At 37.9% G+C, this 18,731-nt stretch overlaps 9 protein-coding genes across 9 annotated transcripts; 4 read left to right on the top strand and 5 right to left on the bottom strand. All coding sequences in view use genetic code 12, as the record gives it.

The window, feature by feature from the left end:
• Positions 1-66: 66 nt before the first annotated feature.
• Positions 67-990, top strand: CORT_0B00250 (Ydc1 protein; the record flags this gene model as incomplete). The annotated part of the gene is made up of 1 exon (XM_003867138.1): positions 67-990. The coding sequence occupies one exon, from the start codon at positions 67-69 to the stop codon at positions 988-990; it is 924 nt and encodes a 307-aa protein (XP_003867186.1).
• A 109-nt stretch (positions 991-1,099) lies between these two features.
• On the bottom strand, positions 1,100-3,784 carry CORT_0B00260 (Msh2 DNA mismatch repair factor; the record flags this gene model as incomplete). Its single annotated transcript, XM_003867139.1, has 1 exon — positions 1,100-3,784. One exon carries the CDS (start codon positions 3,782-3,784, stop codon positions 1,100-1,102), a length of 2,685 nt encoding a protein of 894 aa, XP_003867187.1.
• A 1,449-nt stretch (positions 3,785-5,233) lies between these two features.
• CORT_0B00270 (Zrt1 zinc transporter) lies at positions 5,234-6,895 on the top strand (the record flags this gene model as incomplete). Its single annotated transcript, XM_003867140.1, has 1 exon — positions 5,234-6,895. The coding sequence occupies one exon, from the start codon at positions 5,234-5,236 to the stop codon at positions 6,893-6,895; it is 1,662 nt and encodes a 553-aa protein (XP_003867188.1).
• A 300-nt stretch (positions 6,896-7,195) lies between these two features.
• Positions 7,196-8,542, top strand: CORT_0B00280 (Kin3 protein; the record flags this gene model as incomplete). The annotated part of the gene is made up of 1 exon (XM_003867141.1): positions 7,196-8,542. One exon carries the CDS (start codon positions 7,196-7,198, stop codon positions 8,540-8,542), a length of 1,347 nt encoding a protein of 448 aa, XP_003867189.1.
• A 26-nt stretch (positions 8,543-8,568) lies between these two features.
• Positions 8,569-9,456, bottom strand: CORT_0B00290 (Ade1 phosphoribosylaminoimadazole succinocarboxamide synthetase; the record flags this gene model as incomplete). Its single annotated transcript, XM_003867142.1, has 1 exon — positions 8,569-9,456. The coding sequence occupies one exon, from the start codon at positions 9,454-9,456 to the stop codon at positions 8,569-8,571; it is 888 nt and encodes a 295-aa protein (XP_003867190.1).
• A 153-nt stretch (positions 9,457-9,609) lies between these two features.
• CORT_0B00300 (Vid21 subunit of the NuA4 histone acetyltransferase complex) lies at positions 9,610-13,029 on the bottom strand (the record flags this gene model as incomplete). The annotated part of the gene is made up of 1 exon (XM_003867143.1): positions 9,610-13,029. One exon carries the CDS (start codon positions 13,027-13,029, stop codon positions 9,610-9,612), a length of 3,420 nt encoding a protein of 1,139 aa, XP_003867191.1.
• Positions 13,030-13,631: 602 nt separating this feature from the next.
• On the top strand, positions 13,632-15,317 carry CORT_0B00310 (Vac8 protein; the record flags this gene model as incomplete). The annotated part of the gene is made up of 1 exon (XM_003867144.1): positions 13,632-15,317. The coding sequence occupies one exon, from the start codon at positions 13,632-13,634 to the stop codon at positions 15,315-15,317; it is 1,686 nt and encodes a 561-aa protein (XP_003867192.1).
• Positions 15,318-15,465: 148 nt separating this feature from the next.
• CORT_0B00320 (hypothetical protein) lies at positions 15,466-16,836 on the bottom strand (the record flags this gene model as incomplete). The annotated part of the gene is made up of 1 exon (XM_003867145.1): positions 15,466-16,836. One exon carries the CDS (start codon positions 16,834-16,836, stop codon positions 15,466-15,468), a length of 1,371 nt encoding a protein of 456 aa, XP_003867193.1.
• Positions 16,837-17,672: 836 nt separating this feature from the next.
• On the bottom strand, positions 17,673-18,677 carry CORT_0B00330 (Nbp35 protein; the record flags this gene model as incomplete). Its single annotated transcript, XM_003867146.1, has 1 exon — positions 17,673-18,677. The coding sequence occupies one exon, from the start codon at positions 18,675-18,677 to the stop codon at positions 17,673-17,675; it is 1,005 nt and encodes a 334-aa protein (XP_003867194.1).
• Between the last annotated feature and the right edge of the window lie 54 nt (positions 18,678-18,731).

The following is an 18,731-nucleotide window of genomic DNA, read 5'->3' on the forward strand; positions in this document are numbered from 1 at the left end:
CCACTACCGCAAATCAATTTCAAACAACACTTTTATTTACACTACCAACAAGGGAAACCTATATAAATGTTACCATTTGCTTGGCCTTATCCACCAGAACAAAAGAATGGATACTGGGGAATCCCCACTTCAACCATTGATTGGTGTGAAGAAAATTACGTTGTATCCACTTATATTGCCGAAGCGATAAACACCACCACCAATGCATTTTTCATGTGTTTGGCCCTATTTGCCATCTATCAAGCATTTCATAACCATCTTGAAAAGAGGTTTATGTGGACAAGTGCCGGATTTTTTCTTGTTGGATTAGGATCTTGGTTATTTCACATGACATTGAAGTATCATTTCCAATTGTTGGATGAATTGCCCATGATTTATACCACCTGTATTCCACTTTGGTCAGTCTTCAGTGAATTTAAAACCAAGAGGCAATCATTTTTTGTTGGATTAGGGATTTTCTTTTCTGCTGCTACTTTAACCATTATTTATTTGCAAATTCGCAACCCTACTATACATCAAACTGCCTATGGTGCTATGAATATCCTTGGAATTATCAAGTCAACTAGTTTATGTTCGAAATATGTTCATGATGCAAAAGTTAAACGACAAATGAATACAATGGCAGTTTTGGGAATTGGGTTATTCTTTTTCGGTTATATTTTGTGGAATATGGATATCCATTTATGTGATCAAGTGAGATCGACTAGAAGAGACTGGGGAATGCCTTATGGATTCGTATTGGAAGGTCATGGATGGTGGCACATTTTCACTGGAAGCGGTGTTTACTATTGCTTAATTTATGAAGAATACTTGAGGTGCTTTTTGACAGGCACTGAAGATTATTATACCCTTAGTTGGGTCTTGGGTTGGCCAGTGGTTAAATGTATTGACCCAATAGGGTTACAAAAGTACAATTCGATAAAAACATTGGCTGAACATGATGAAAGGGTGAAGCAACAGGAGTTGAAAGGTAAAGTAAAGCAACTTTAGCTCAACAGCACTAACAACAAAATGATGCAGCAAAGCAAGATAGTCAAATCACTAAACTAGACTTTATTAGAGAGTATAGATCTATACAGGCGTAATCACTCACCCAACTTTATAAAGTTTGTATCAACTCCGAAATGTACCCATTAGATGTATTCTTCAACAACTCTTTTAAACTTTCACTAGCAGTAGACACATCATAATGATTCTCCTCTCTCCACTTTTTCAAAACGGATTTTAATTCTTCAACTTCCAGCTTCAATTGTTTACCATCAATATGACTCTTTTTCAAATTTCCATCATTTTGTAACTCATCAGCTTTCCTTTTGGCCATATTGATAATCTTAGGTGGAAATTTCACCATTTCTGCAACATTTATACCAAAGGATTTGGATGAAATACCGGGCTCAATTTTATACATCAATGTAATATCATCTTTATTCTCAACATAAGCAACAACGTGTAAATTCTCAACCGAATGTGGGTATTTTTCAGCAAGTTTGTTCAATTCGTGGAAATGGGTAGCAAACAAAGCAAAGCATTTCTTGGTTTGAATAAGATGTTCCAGAATTGACCATGCAAGCCCAAACCCATCATAGGTTGAAGTTCCTCTTCCCAACTCATCGATAATCAATAACGAGTTTGACGTAGCTGTAGCTAATATGGAAGAAGTCTCCAACATTTCAATCATAAATGTTGACAATCCCTTCAATTGTGAATCTCCAGCACCAACACGCGATAAAATTGCATCAAAAACGGGCAATTCTGCACCCAGCTCGGCAGGAATGAATGATCCCACCTGTGCCATTAATCCAGTAGTGGCAATCTGTTTCAAATACGTTGACTTACCACCCATATTTGGTCCTGTTATTATGTTGAAGAATTTATTACCCATCAGCACGTCATTTGGGATAAAGTCAACATGATCTTGTACTTCAAGCAAAGGGTGTCTTGAATCGTGAAGGCTTATTCTTCTCTCTTTTGAATCCATGGGAATCAATTTTGGTTTGGTGAATGATGTTGGAGCAAGTAGAGCCACATTTGCAAAACTTGTAATCACGTCTAAATGAGAAAGATCTAAACTCAAGACTGAGAATACACCTTGATAAGTCAATGAAATGGAGAGAACTTCTCTAATCAATTCTCGTTGTTTGATGTTATATTCATCACACGAATTGGAATAAACTTGAGACAACTTTCTTAATTGGGCGGTGGTGAAATAAACTCCGGCTTTGACAGTTTGTAATTCGATGTAGTTTTTATTATTACGCAACACAACCGAATCATTTCTGGTAAGTCTTAAGCAATATCCATGTTGTTGATGTTGTTCTAGCTTCAATTTCTTTTCCAGATCCATATTCAAATCATCAGCTACTTGCAAATGCAATTGTTTTATTTGCTCAAGCGACGACTGCTTTCTTTCATTGATCGATACCAATGAAGCATCAAATTCCGGTCTAATGTCAAAATTCGAATTTAGGTCACTCAACCCTTTAAGGTCAACTGTTGTTTCGACAAGTTCTTGAAATTTGAGTAACGCCTGATGGTGTTTTGAGATAGGATCTAGCCAGTACTTGATAACTAAATCACCTTGATCTTTCAAGACTTCAATCAAGTCCGGTAATACAAGCACCAACTGGTACAATCTCACCAAGTCTTCCAATTTTTTATTCTCATTACCTATCTTGCCTATTGCAATTGTCATTTTCTTCAACAATCTCTTAATGTCAGGAACTTGCGTCAATACATTTTGCACAGCTACTCTCAAACTAGCATCCTCCATTAACAACTGAACCAATGATTGACGTTCTTCAATAGCCTCAACATTAGTCAAAGGCTGTTTCAACCATTGGGACAACAATCTTGAACCACCGGAAGTCTTGCACTTGTTGAGAAGTTCAAATATGGAGTTTATAGATGTGGATTTGAACTCAGGAAATACATTCAATGCTTTGATTGTAGAAGAATCCAATTTCATATATGCTGACAAATCATATTTATCAACGGAAAAGTGTTTAGAATCGTTTTCAAGTAATTCCAAGTAAGCAACAAGTGCATTACAACACGACAATGAAAGTGAATACTCTGTCAATTTCATACCCTTTGATGAAAACATCATCTGAATATTATCCTCCTCCAACAACTTTACCAAGTCCTGTTCTATATTTTTGGTATTGAATGCAGAAATTGTGCTAACTACGACGTTACCAATTTTGTTGATCACTTGCAAAAGCTTCTTCTCGGACAAATTAGGCAAAACAACCTCCTTGATACCAAATTGTAACAACAACCCCTCCAAGTTTGAGTACAATTCATTGTCTTCAAATTCACAAAGATAGATCTTGCTGTCCTCAATAATGCAAACACCGACCGAATTCCCTTGTAACTTGATTGCAGCAATAGATGAGCCAGAACAATCTTGGAATTCAAAGTTTATACCATATTCCTTACTTATACCTTCAAGATTACCAGCGGTACCACTAACCAATAACTGATAAGTTCTATTGTTATAAATCTCTACTCTAAATTGTTTCTCCAATAAGCAAAACTTCAAAACAGTTTGAAACACTTGTGGAGATATTGTAACATACTTTGTTTTGTCTGATGTCTTGATGACTGATCTAGTTTTGTATATTTCATCTGCAATCAATTCTGCATCATCTTCTAAACACGTAAAATAATCCTTGTTGTTGTGATCAATGAACCTTATGGTAGACGCATCTTTCTCATGTAGTTGTCTAATAAATTGCTTTTCATTGCCTGTACCAGCAAACCTGACATCTATATTGGATGACATAACCTCTTAGTAGTGGGCAACGTGCTAATGATATTCAGTTCGAGAGAAGAACTAAAGCTGAGGTTTAAATAACTGTTTTTCGGTTCCATCAACGCGTATGTTGTATGTTGTGTTTGGAGTTTGTGTAACTTTTGTTGGTTTTTGAATTTCTCGCGTTCGATTTTGAAATCTCAATTGGTAGCATATAATCACCTAACTATTGCCAATTTTTGCAACTTCAATCAATGCAACGGAGTCAAAGCCTTACAAGAAGTAGCCCCTGTTTAGCCAGGTGACATGTCTGGATTTTGACATTGCAGATTTAGCCATTTTGCTTGTTTTCGAGACAATTACATAAATTTCAGTGTCACCTTGTAGGTTAACAATCAAGCCCTGGTTGACTATATTACTCAGCATTGTTGAAGGTATGACCATGCATATAATTTAACTCTGAATCTGTAAATTAACAAACTTCACATTTGAGCATTTTAGACCCGCAGGAACTGTTTTTTTGGTCCAAGTCAAACCTTAGAAAAGTTTGTACATTTTTTGTGCAAAAATTTATTTGGACCGTATCTATTACACTCAAATCATTACATTCGATTTTATAGAACAACAACTACAAATTTTGCCTCATGCCTCATGACTTGTTCCCCACTTTTATAGGAGTGCAGTTCCTCATATTAGAAACTTTAAACATGTTATTCTGATGCCTGCAATCTTCATATTGGGATCTCTCTCCGTGGGTCAACATTATTCACCAAAATATAGACATATACGATTGCAGATCAATGAGAGCCACGTAATTACGCCCCTCTATTCTCAAAATGTCTTTTGCGTCATTTAGGGGGCTTTTTTAAAATTTATTCACCTTGGTGGTTATTTGCGATGGTGCAAAATACCAAGAAAATAAAACGCATGAAATATCGCCAACTTTAATTTCAGAAAATCTCCTTCAAATGACAAGATTTTGGCTCAGGTAATTAGAAGCTTTCATTTACGGAAAAATTTCTTGGCCCATGAAATAGACAGATGGAGTGAGGTTAACAATATTCATTTTGCAGAGCAGATAGTATCGTTAAAAGGTTTTTATGTTATATGAGTGGGTCTAACCAATTTGCCATATGTTTGACCAAAACTTCCAAGAAAAAAAGTAAATTGAAGGTCTTGTTGTTTATTTCTTTGTGCAAGATTTGTTGTATTTTACGAGTGGCCACTCAAAAGTTGTTCTTTGTCATCTTTAATTAAAAGAGGGTTGTTTTAAAATGATGCTGAAATATTTAGATGAAAATTCTATAATACCAGGATATTTGCTTGGCATCATAACTTGAACGAAGCGAATATGTGCCGTGAATAGTAATGATAGTGGTTATCAAGATACTATATAGCTGGTGGCATCGGACCAGCCCAATACCTGATCTTGAATGGCTTCCCAATTAACAACACTATCTCCAACCAGAAGCTCATAAGATGAAGTTTACGGGATTGACAAGTGTTTCCATTGTTGCACTTCTTTTGACCAAAATTTGTGCTAATACAGTAATAGTGAAAAATTCTTTGGGGAAAGAGTTTAAAGTTTTGATTGCAAGAGCTGAAGAAGGACACGATCATGAACATGAACACGAACACAGTACTTCGAATACCACTGTAACAGGCTGCCACATGCATGGAGATACACAATATTGTATCGACTGGGAAGGTGAAGAGGGTTACATCAAACCGAAGCAGGAAAACCCACAATCAAACTATACTGGATGCCATTTGCACGGTACTGAAGTCCATTGTAAAAACGGTGACGAAGAATTACAATTTGTCAAAGTTGACGAGGAAGATGAGGAAGATCATGAACATGAACACGGACACGAACACAGTACTTCGAATACCACTGTAACAGGCTGCCACATGCATGGAGATACACAATATTGTATCGACTGGGAAGGTGAAGAGGGTTACATCAAACCGAAGCAGGAAAACCCACAATCAAACTATACTGGATGTCATTTGCACGGTACTGAAGTCCATTGTAAAAACGGTGACGAAGAATTACAATTTGTCAAATTAGATGAGTCATCTGAAGCAAGCTCCACCACCTCCGAGTCAAGCTCTACATCTGGTGTATCGTGTCACTTCCATGCAGGAGTTGAACATTGCGTTGATTCGAATGGAAATACTGTACATGGTGCCAATGGAGACACTTGTGAAAGAATAGATAGGGATTACGACATTCCATTAAGAATTGGACTTTTATTTGTTATATTGGTCACAAGTGCAATTGGATCCTTTGGCCCATTGGTCTTACGTTCATTCTTTAAAATATCTTCAGAAAATATGATCATCACTATTGTCAAGCAGTTTGGTACAGGTGTTGTTATTTCCACTGCGTTGGTTCATTTAATGACCCATGCATTTTTAATGTGGTCTAACGAATGTATTCATTTGGCGTATGAAGGAACTGGCGCTGCAATAACAATGGCAGGTATTTTTATTGCATTTGTCGTCGAATACGTCGCTTATCGCTTTTTGTCTTACAGGTTGAATAAACTTCCAGGTGCTAAGGAAAATTCATCTGAAGATGATGGTGGAATGAATGTTGCTACTAAAACCGTATCGGATGAAGAAGAAACCATGTCACTCCACGGGTCTTACAAAGCAATGCATGACAAACTTTCTGTTGTCATTCTTGAAGCAGGAATTGTCTTCCACTCAATCTTAATTGGTATTACATTGGTTGTTGCTGCTGATTCATACTTTATCACTTTATTCATTGTCATTGTATTTCATCAGTTTTTTGAAGGATTGGCATTGGGTTCAAGAATTATAGAGTTGAAGGATTCTATATGGTCGAAAATTCTCATGGCAGCCGTTTTTGCAATCATAACTCCCGTAGGTATGGCTATTGGTATTGGTACACTTCACAAATTTAATGGTAACGACCCATCCACTATCATTGCATTGGGTACGTTAGATTCTTTTTCGGCAGGTGTTTTATTATGGACTGGTTTGATTGAAATGTGGGCTCATGACTGGCTATTTGGAAACTTGCGTCATGCTGGAATGGTTCATACTTCGTTGGCTATGGTTGCGTTAATTGGTGGTTTAATACTTATGAGTTTATTAGGAAAGTGGGCTTAGACATCTTAGGCTTGTAAGTAGTTAAGTAGTATAGCAATTTGATCAAAAGTAGTTTCAATAATATTAATTTCAGTCGATGCCAGGTTTGTTCAACTCTTCTACATTTGAAGCGCATCTTCAGGTTTTGCGCTGGAACTACATTAATTTTGATTTTTGTGTCTTTGTTTGCAATTTCGCCCAATTGAGGAATTTTATTTGCAATTTGAAAATTTCGATTTTAAACTAGCGAGGTCTTGAAATCCTCTCTTTTCTAATTCCTTTACTAGAGAAGAATCATCTTACAGTATTACCGCATAAACAATGAGTAGTGACTATGAACCACTTGAAATAATAGGCAAAGGATCGTATGGGACAGTACGCAAGGTTCGCAATAAACTAGACAATTCAATTCTTGTTCGTAAAGAAATTGAATATAAATCAATGAATGCCCAAGAAAGAAACCAAATAATATCAGAGCTACGTATATTAAAGGAGTTAAACCATAAAAACATTGTGAAATACTACAAGCATGATCATATACTAAATTCCAAAACAATACATATATATATGGAGTATTGCTCGGGAGGTGATTTATCCCAATTGATCAAGGATTTTAAAAATAACAAAGAAAATGTACCTGAAGAGTTCATATGGCAAGTTTTGGTACAAACCTTGTTAGCTTTGTATCGATGCCATTATGGGTCTGATGCTCCAAAAGTAGACTTGTTCAATCATTCACTCCATGATGATAATGGTAGACCCCAAATCAACTCAGATTCTGTAATAATTCATCGTGATATCAAACCCGACAATATATTTCTTGAACACGGTGTGCTCAAGGTGGGGGACTTTGGATTAGCGAAAATGTTGACTACTTCAAATGACTTTGCCAAAACATATGTTGGAACACCTTATTACATGTCTCCTGAAGTGTTGATGGATGAACCGTATCTGCCAGTTTGTGATGTTTGGTCGTTGGGATGTGTTCTATATGAGTTGTGTAACCAACAGCCACCGTTCCAAGCAAAAACTCATTTACAACTTCAGGCAAAAATTAAACGTGGAACATTTCCACCAATATCAGATTTCTATTCCGTTCAGCTAAGATCCATTATTAGGGAATGCATAACTGTTGATCCTGAACTCCGTCCTACATGTTATGACTTGATTAATTCATTGAGCATAAAGTTTTTGCGAAAGGAAATGGAATTGAAAGAGTATAATCAGACGCTAAACACACTAAAGTATGAACTAATCAACAAGAGTGAAGAGTTGAAAAAGAAGGACCAGTTTATACAACTACGGGAAAACAGATGCAAGGAAAAAGAGTTGAAACTAAATGAACGCGAAGACAAGATAAATGACAAGGAGAACCAGTTGCATAAAATAGAGGATACCATGATTGAAGAATTCAATCTTAAGAAACAAGCGCTTGATTTAGAAGCAAAAGAAGTAAGGTTAGCATACCAAAAAGAATTTTGGACAGTGGTTGAAAATGAAGTCAATGACCGATTGAAATCGAGACCTAGAGGGCCACGCGATTTTGAAGATATGAATATTCTACGAATGAGGAATTTAAACACAACTAGTGGAACGCCAAAGTTCAGAGTTACAGATGAATATGAACGACAGAAAAATATGGAAATACGTAAGTACCGAATAAATTAATCACGTAGTCATGAAAACGTTCAGGTTTATTTCCATTTGTCGCCTGTCAATTGCTCATAAGCTTCAATGTATTTTTCTCTAGTCTTTTCAACAATTTCATCGGTCATTTTAACTCCATCTTTACCATTCAATCCATTACTGGTTAACCAGTCTCTCAAAAATTGTTTATCATACGAATCTTGTGACTTACCAACTTCGTATGCGCGGGCGTTCCAAAATCTGGATGAATCAGGCGTTAAAACCTCATCGACCAAAACAATGTTATCATTTTCATCTAGCCCAAATTCAAACTTTGTATCCGCAATGATTATACCTTTAGTCTTTGCGTATTCTTTAGCCTTTACATACAAATCAATAGCTTTTTCTTCCAATCTATCGCATAAGTCCTGCCCAACAATCTTAGCAGCTTGAGCTGGAGAGATGTTTTCATCGTGCTCTCCCTGCTCTGCTTTGGTTGAAGGGGTAAAAATTGGTGTTTTGAACTCTTGAGATTCAACCAAGTCTTCGTCTATTGGCAACCCATGAACCGTTTTCAGTTTCTTATACTCTTTCCAAGCAGAACCAGTGATGTAACCTCTAACAATAACTTCCAAAGGAATAAGTTTCAATTTACGCACCAATAAAGCACGATCTTGTAATTGATCTCTATACGTTTCCAATTGTGGATACTCTTTGAAGATATTCTTCTTGATCAAGTGGTTCTCAATAGGCAAGAAATCAAACCAAAACTCGGAAAGCTTGGTCAACAATTTTCCTTTATCGGTGATACCATTTTCCATGATGACATCATATGCAGATATACGATCCGTGGCAACAAATAATAGAGTATTTGGGTCAATTTGGTATATATCACGAACTTTGCCTCTACCTAAAAGAGGTAAGGTATTATCAAGATTTGTTTCTGTTAATGACATCGTTGTTGAGGTTGTGGTGATGAAAAGTGATTTTTGTTAATGCAAAAGAAATTGGTTCTGTAGGAGTCAAAAATAAATTTAATTGGTAGCAGAAAACTAAAATTACACAGTTTATTGATGATCGTCTATTTGTATTAAAATATACAACACCTATCAACCTTGACTCTGTGGGCGTGTGTGACTCAGTTGCGGACTAGCAGTAGCGCTTGCACTATTGTTCCCTCCAATATTGGCATCTCGAAACTGTTGACCCTGCTGCAACGGCATCCCACCTTGAACTTGTGTTTGTACATTCTTGTTTGCTCTGTTTTGAGCTTGCTGATGAAGGCTGTTCAAATACTGAGCTGCCAACTTCGTAACCTGCTCTTTTGTATATGTAGGGTTTTGTGTCTGTATTGAGTTAATAATTGCTGAAATCTGAGCAGGCGGGAATTGAATTCTTGGTCGTTGTTGTCGCACCTGTTGCTGCATAGGCTTTTGTTGGAGATTAGGCAGAGCGTTCTGTACTTGCAGTACAGGCGGCTGTGCTTGTCTCTGGTAATATGTAGCTGGCTTTTGACCGTCAGCCTTGTTTGGCAGGTATTGCATATTGGGTGATCCCATAGGCAATGCCGCATTGTTCAAGTTTGCTGGAAGCTGTTGATGAATTTGAGGCGATATAGGCACTTGCGGTTGTGGCGCAATTCCCATGTTTGGAGATAGTTGGAAATCCACATTCTGTAATTGCTGTTGCTGCTGTTGCTGCTGCTGCTGTACAAGCCTTCTTTGTTTCTCCATTTGCAATAGTTGATGAATCTGTTCATTTGTTAACTGTTTCCCATCTTTAGTTGTGGGGATCTTTAACTGGCTCTGAGGATATGGAGAGTCCCTCACTGTGGCTTGAGTTTGTGAGGATAAGCCATTCAAAGCAGCACGTTGAGCTCTTTGTAATATTTGCTCAGGACGAGGTGTGGGTGCAGTTGACAGATATTCAGGAGAGTTTGCTTGCATGAATTGTGGTTGGTTCTGAAAACGATTTTGTACATGCAGCAGCAGATTTTGCGCATGTAATTGTTGAGATTGTTGTTGAGAACGTTGCTGGAATAGTTGTTGTTGCTGTAAAATAGGCAGTTGCAGCTGCAGATGGGGTGTATACTGTTGTTGGGGGTGAACCTGCTGTTGGGGATGTGATTGTCGTTGTTGCTGTTGCAATTGCAGAAACTGTTGCAGTTGTGGGGGCTGTTGATGCAGTTGTTGATGCAGTTGTTGTTGTATCTGTTGAAGTTGTTGCTGCTGTTGTTGCAATTGCTGAATCTGGTGATGATTTGATTGAGCTCTTTGATCCAAGAGTTGTCCTTGCAGTGGTACGCGTCCTTGATGCATTGGTGGTACTTGAGGATGATGATGTTGAGGTGTAAGTTGGGACTGTTGTTGGGTTTGTTGCGAAAGCTGTTGTTGATGTGCAATTGGTTGCTGTTGTGGAGGCAATTGTTGGGGTAATTGATGTTGTTGCTGCTGTAGGTGTTGTTGTTGCGGTAAATGCTGTTGCTGCTGTGGCTGTTGATGTTGCTGTTGCTGCTGTTGCTGTTGCTGTTGCTGTTGCTGTTGTTGTTGTTGTTGTTGTTGTTGTTGTTGTTGTTGCTGTTGAGCTACAGCTGCCATAAGGCGAGTTCGCGAGCTCTGCTGTATTGACTTATCTCTTTCATATTTCAACTTGGCTAATTCTGCCGGTGTTGGGGTTTTACTAGTGTTAGGGCGCTTTTCTCCATTAGCGACAGTACCTTGTTGAACATTTTGTTGCACATCTGTAGTAGTCCTTCGATGATTCATTTTGGCAAGGGCAATTTCTCTCTTCTTCATGGCTTTGCGCATGGCATCAAACATCGAAGCCCACCGCAACTTCCGGTGTCCTCTTTGCATCGAATCAGATCCAACACCAAGAGGTGACACTCTTCTCTTCGTTGTCAGTTGTGTTTTATGAGCTTGTTCTAGCCATTGCTGAGCATGGAATGCATAACTACCTTTCATATCCGAGAATTGAAACTTTTGATTGAGTTGAATATATCTCTCAAAACATTGCCAAGGTGTTCTTCGCTCAATGTTGGATTCATATTTCCTCAAACTAGGGGCAAACGAGCATGCTTGAACATGTTCGGCAATAAGGTCCCAATTGAAACAAAATTCTGCAACGTAATGTATAAGCTTTTTATCATCCTCTGGCAGCCAAATCGTAGGGGACCGAAGCTCGATATTTGCTAACAATGGTGGCTTTGGTGGTTTGAGGTAGTGAAATTTACGATGCGCTTGTGCACCAAACACACCCCTTTGGTATTCAGGTGACTTGTGGAATTTTAATCCTTCAGCCGCACTTTTTCTCAAGACAATCTTGTGCCAACCTTGGTCATTCTCAAAAGGTAAGAATAGCTTCGAAACAGTAGTCAAAGGTGGCTCATATGGTTCTATTGCTTTGGATTTTCCCTTGTTGTTGATATCAAATGCAACATGATTTGGTATAGTCTTTACAATTGATCTTGCATGTTTATTCAAATCTTCAATATTGACAAACGCGGTAGAATTGTTTTTGGCAAATACAGAGGAGAATATATCTGATACCGTCTTTTCGGAAACATCCTCCGGCTCATCAATTTTGTTTTCGGTAAGTAATTTAGGATCGACGGAAGAGCCTGTTGCTTCAGCTGGTGGTACATCTGCAATGGTTGTCTCATCAACTGCATTCTCCAATTTTTCAGATAAAGATGGCACAGGCTTTCTCTTTACACATGTTGCTTCCTTTCCAAGCAGCCAATAATCTTTTACTGCTTGAGCAATAATCACACAACAATATTTTTTAAACTTGTTTCCCTCTCGAAAGTCCTCAGCCATCCATCTTGCTTCCTCTAATAAATGATCCCACGTAAACTTAGATTTATTTGACCTTCCAGCCCTGTACGTAAATGGATCATTGTACCTTTTGGGTTGCCTCGATGACCATTTTCCTTGTCTTTTCAATTCCTCAATACGAGAATATAAAACTGCAACTTTCCCTTCCAATAAGGCCAATTCGTAATTCTCAGTAGTCAAGACTTTATGGCTCCCTGGAAGTAGTTTATTGGAAGCTAGTGTTTGAGTCAAATAGTATAGTTCAGTTAATGAGCATACAGATTGTGTTTTCAAAGGATAGTGCTCAGGCATGGACAATATTTCCAATTGGTTTATATCTGAAGATAAAAATTCCCTCATTTCATCTTCATCTATTTGACCTTGAGTCTTTAAAGAAGGAACAATTGGTTCTTTCTTAGTACTATGCAAGGATGCCACACTATGACGAAGCTTTGCTTTTGGTTCATTCTGTAAATCTTCTTCTGATTTCCTTTTTCGACGTTCTCTAATTGCAGGTGGTAGAAAAATAGATTCATCCATTGACTTTATTATAGTGCTTTTGAGATATGCATCAACCTTATATTCAGCTTCATTCAAGAAATATTCAGGTTTTGTATTTTCATCAAGACAAGTTTTGTTATGATCTTGTAGAAAAGGGTCGGCAATAACGTGCAGAAGCTCCCTAGTTCTATCATTCCAAGTACTGCTTTTCATTGTGGTCTTCTACTGTGTGAATATGAATGACTCAAGAAGAGCCACGTATCAATGATTTAGTAAGTTTTTAATTGCAAAGTATTGTAGTTCGATTGGTAAAAATAGTTTTGATTGTATTGATTTTCTGAAAGAATTTTGCTGAATACACGTGAAAAGCACGTGAATGTCAGATGACTTTGAATATTACGACACAAATTAAAATTAGACGACATTGACATTTTTGGCGCAACAGAGAGTGCGAGAGAAAATTAAATAAAAGATATGATAACAACGAGAGAGAGAGAGAGAGAGAGAGAGAGAGAGTCCACCAATCCCCCTCTTAAAATTACACTAGATTAGCGGCAAACCACCAACATTTTCTATTCGTCTACAATCAACACTAACTTTTGTTTATTGCGGTTAGTGCTTACATATACTGTATCCATCCACACCACGTCGACACGAATTTCCCTACTTTGGAGCTAATTTTGAAACGCCAACGGAAAAGAATTGGGAAATAACATTCACCGCATTTTAATTGAACCAGCAATCAAAAATTTTTTAATCAAACACGAACCCCCAGCTTACAATCATTACCGAGTATAGACTTTAACTGATCAAACATGGGTGCTTGCTGTAGTTGTTTAAGTGGACAAGGCGGAGACGGGAGTCAAAATCAACTTTTGTTAGCAGAGAATGAAAGAGAGGCAATATCTGCCTTATTACAATACTTGGAGAATAGATCAGACGTTGATTTTTTCAGTAATGGGCCATTGCGTGCTCTTAGCACATTGGTGTATTCTGAGAATATCGATTTACAAAGAAGTGCGGCTTTAGCATTTGCTGAAATTACAGAAAAGGATGTCAGAGAGGTTAACAGAGATGTACTAGAACCTATATTAATTTTACTTCAATCAAATGACTCAGAAGTTCAAAGAGCTGCTTGTGGTGCGTTAGGTAATTTGGCGGTGAATACCGAAAACAAGATTCTTATTGTTGAAATGGGTGGGTTAGAACCATTGATTAGACAAATGATGTCAACTAATATCGAAGTTCAATGCAATGCTGTGGGATGCATCACTAATTTAGCCACTCAAGACGATAACAAGTCTAAAATAGCCAAAAGTGGGGCCTTAATACCTTTGACAAAATTGGCCAAGCTGAAAGACATTAGAGTTCAAAGAAATGCAACTGGTGCACTTTTGAATATGACACATCTGGGTGAGAATAGACAAGAGTTGGTGAATGCAGGTGCAGTGCCTGTTTTGGTATCCTTGCTTTCAAATGATGATGCAGATGTGCAGTATTATTGTACGACTGCATTATCCAATATTGCCGTTGATGAAGCCAATAGGAGAAAATTGGCAAATACCGAACCTAAACTCGTTAGCCAATTGGTGAATTTGATGGACAGTCCGTCACCTAGAGTTCAATGCCAAGCAACATTGGCATTGAGAAACTTGGCTTCTGATAGCGGATATCAAGTTGAAATTGTAAGAGCTGGAGGCTTGCCACACTTGGTACAATTGTTAACTTGTAACCACCAACCTTTAATTCTTGCGGCCGTCGCTTGTATCAGAAACATTTCCATCCATCCTTTGAACGAGGCTTTGATCATTGAAGCCGGATTTTTGAAACCATTGGTTGATTTGTTGGACTATACCGACTCAGAAGAAATCCAATGTCATGCAGTATCCACCTTGAGAAACTTGGCTGCATCTAGCGAAAAAAATAGAACCGCTTTGTTGGCAGCTGGAGCTGTTGATAAGTGTAAAGACTTGGTATTGAAAGTACCATTATCGGTGCAGCTGGAAATCAGTGCCTGTTTTGCAATCTTGGCATTAGCCGATGACTTAAAACCAAAGTTGTATGAAGCTCATATAATTGACGTATTAATCCCACTAACATTTTCAGAGAACGGAGAGGTATGTGGAAACTCAGCTGCTGCGTTAGCCAATTTGTGCTCAAGAGTATCACCCGATCACAAACAATATATCTTAAACAACTGGCAACAACCGAATGAAGGTATACATGGCTTCTTGATTAGATTTTTGGAGCTGGGTAGTGCAACTTTTGAACATATCGCGTTATGGACCATATTGCAATTATTAGAATCCAATAGTCCCGAGTTCAATAGTTTTATTAAAGAGGATGAAGCTATTCTCACTGGTATTAAGCAAATGAGCAACTCACAGCTGCAATTGAACCAAGGCGATAAAAATGGGCAGGTCAATTCCGACGATCAATATGAAGATCCAAAAGTGGAATTGTATAATTTGACGCAACAAATTCTACAAATTTTAGGATAAAAGCTATATGCCTGTATAATAAACTTTATAGTTGTGTGATAGTAGATGGTGTTACTAGTGAACGCACCTCTATGGTCCTCTATGATGTCATCTCTGGACATGGCATATTTAAGGTTCGTTAAGCTATTATTCGAAACCGAGTGTGCAATTACTCAAGAGAGGCCACCTTTTCCTGGGATTCAACTTGCGAATGCTCCTTTGTTGAAGATTCGCCTTGTGAAAGCACCTTTCTATCATCTTTAACGCTTAAGTTTTCCAACTTGCTCAAAAGTTCCTGTTCTTTTTCTTCTGACATATTCAGCTCCTCAACAGATTTCTTTTCTTTAGTTGATTTTGGTTCCTTTTCAGCCTTATCTTCTGCAAGCATCTTCTTCAACTCCTCATCCACGTCTACATCATTTGCTTCAACAGCAAGGGCATCGCTGATTTCTTCTTCCTTTGATATTTCCTCATCAATGTCAGTCTTTACACGATCAAGGTCATCTACCTTCAACTTATTGTTAAGCTTGGATAAAGTTTTACCACTGCTTTCCAATACAGAAAAGTAGACTGAGTTAAAGTTGGCGTCGTCAATCTTCTGCAATAGGGTTGTCATTTCCAACTCAAGGTCTATATTCCTATTCAAAAGCTTCAACAAGTTTGCTTTCATAGCCATTTTCTGTCGCAAGCTTGACTTTTGAGCATCCTTGGGTAGACTCAATACTGCTCTGAAATCAACACTTCTCAACTTTGATTCCACCTCCTTTATCCTAGTTTCAAGATTCTTTATTGTCTGTTTCACTTGAATAACAGCTTCGTCCTCTGGACTTATTTCCTTTTGAGATATCTTTATATACACGATTCCATTAACATCTTTCGTTTGTAGCAATCCAATGTCTCGCGACAGGTGTTTTAATAATAAGTTATAATCCACCAGGGTGATTGTCATGTACTTCGACAACTCATCAAATAGCAAATTGTAGTTAAACAAGGTGCTTGAGTAAGTGTCTCCTTTCACCTTTGTTTCTATTATTTTGGCAACTTTTTGTCCTAATCTTACTAGTTCATCCCAATAGATAAAACGATCATCCACCAATCTTCCTTGTTCCACAACAGAATAATTTTTTAGTGCTCGCCATTGCTGCCACGCATTCATTGAAAAGTACTGAGATATACTGAACTGACTGCTGATTGTAATGAAATAATTTTCTCTGGCTGTTAGGTATAGTGACGCGGGGATTAAGAACCTGTCATTGACAAACTCCTGTAAGATATTATTCAAATTTTGGGGCTCATTATATGGGTGCAAACTGAGAGACTCTTTCAAATTGGGACTGTACGTTGGGATAGATGTGACACTCTCTGACTCAAATTTGTCTGAAGTTATTATCTTGGTGAATAAGGTCTTCCATGCTCGAATGTTTGCTTGATATCCTTCTGGGTTCAACTGTTTGTTTTTCTGAAAGTTGGAGTACAATGAATTTAATCTTGACTCTTTGAATGCTGGAACTAGCTTGATGATATCTTCTATAGTGGACATAATATGCTCATGTCTTGTCTAGGAATATGTATCAAAGGTTGCTGATTGCAGTGTCCCCAAAATTTTTGCCAGACGATTGGAAAAGTTGCGCAAAGTTACATCCGATTTGTATCAGAGCTCAATACATTCAGTTACGTATAATACATATATATCTTTTAACCACTACTATCGCAAATCCACTAACATCAGCACTATCTACACTCTTTATAAAAGCGAGCATGCAAAGGATCTATCGGAACCTCTAGTGTATACTGAATCTGGGATCTCATTACTAAAATCCAACTTGGTTTTATCAGGCTGTAGAGTCTCAGTCCAAGTTATACAGTCATCTTGTTTCCCCTTATCACCGTCCATGTTCAGCCCTGGCTTCTCCATCAAGTCTTCTACGCCTCTCTTGTAGTTTTAAACGGATCATGTAGGCAATACTATTACCATCAGCGATAGTGAATAAAGTGTCAATAGTGAGTGCTATAAGTGGAAGAAACAACTTGCTTTCTCATATCCCACAAACTAGGTTGTCTAATCTCCTCATTGTTGGAAAAAAATGAATGAGCTCTCTTTCTATTCTTTGTGATGTTCACCACTTTTTGAAACTATACTGATCAAATAAAACAGCTTTCTTTCCATGCAATAATGACAAGAGTAAAACAGCCCACTATGAACTCCGACAATGGCAACAATTTTAGAACCTCTTCTTATTTCATATTAGTCTATCGAATTTTGAGTAATTATTTGCAAGTTTCCTTCTAACTGTCTCGTCTATTGTCACACCAAAAAGCTCAATTTAATTTCTATATTTCATTCTATACGCAACCTATGTTTCACCAGCTGTTAACTTATTCCAACTTTAAACCGTTCATGTTCAACTCAACTTTATCCCGCAAAGCATCAACGACATCCAAGATAGCTGTAGAAGCGGGGGAATCGGGGTACAAGTCAAAAAATGATACTCCCTCATCACAAGCCCTACCTATGCGAGGATCCAAAGGAACTGACCCTAAGAAATCTATACCTAATTCTTTGCACAAATTTTCACCACCACCAGTAGTAGCTTTGAATATTTGACTCTTTCCTTGACAATTTGGACATACAAATCCAGACATGTTCTCAACCAACCCCAAGATTTTAATGTTTGCCTTTCGGCAGAAATCAATCTCTTTCCGTACATCTAGCAAAGCCACTTCTTGAGGCGTTGTTACGATTAATGCACCATCAATACCAACCTCTTTCATTAATGAAGTGACTGATAGATGCTCATCACTTGTACCTGGTGGAGTGTCCACTAATAGGTAGTCTAAATGCTCACCCCAATCCACATCCTTCAAAAATTGCTTTATTAGACCATTCTTTTTTGCCCCTCGCCATATTATTGCAAGGTCACTGTCTGGAAGCATGAAGGAGATACTCATTAGTCCTAAGTTGTCAGCAACAAAGACGGGACTCCATCCACTATTTGACTGATGAATACTTTCATTCTCACCTGCTCCCAACATACGCGGTAGTGATGGACCGCATATATCTAAATCCATCGCACCAACTTCCAAATCTTCATCTGCTGCTATAGCCCATGCAAGCATGGATGTGAATGTTGATTTACCAACACCACCTTTTCCTGAGAGAATTAGTATCTTATGTTGGATATTACATAATCTATTGTTGATTAAAGGTATATCTGGATCAGGTCCTTTCGGTATTTGTGAAGAGCAAATCTCCTGATTTGCACATCCCTTGCATGCGTCATCTTTACCTGCAATCTCAGATTCTGGACCAGGACAGTGCTCGGGTTCTGCCTCTTTCAACTTGCTGTTTAGCAGATCTTGAGCTTGTTGACTAGGTGACATTTTCCAAAGAGTGGTTATTTGTTATGTTTCGAATGATTTCCATGATTTCCATTT

This window comes from Candida orthopsilosis (genome assembly GCF_000315875.1).
Source record: "Candida orthopsilosis Co 90-125, chromosome 2 draft sequence".
NCBI lineage: Eukaryota > Fungi > Ascomycota > Pichiomycetes > Serinales > Debaryomycetaceae > Lodderomyces > Lodderomyces orthopsilosis.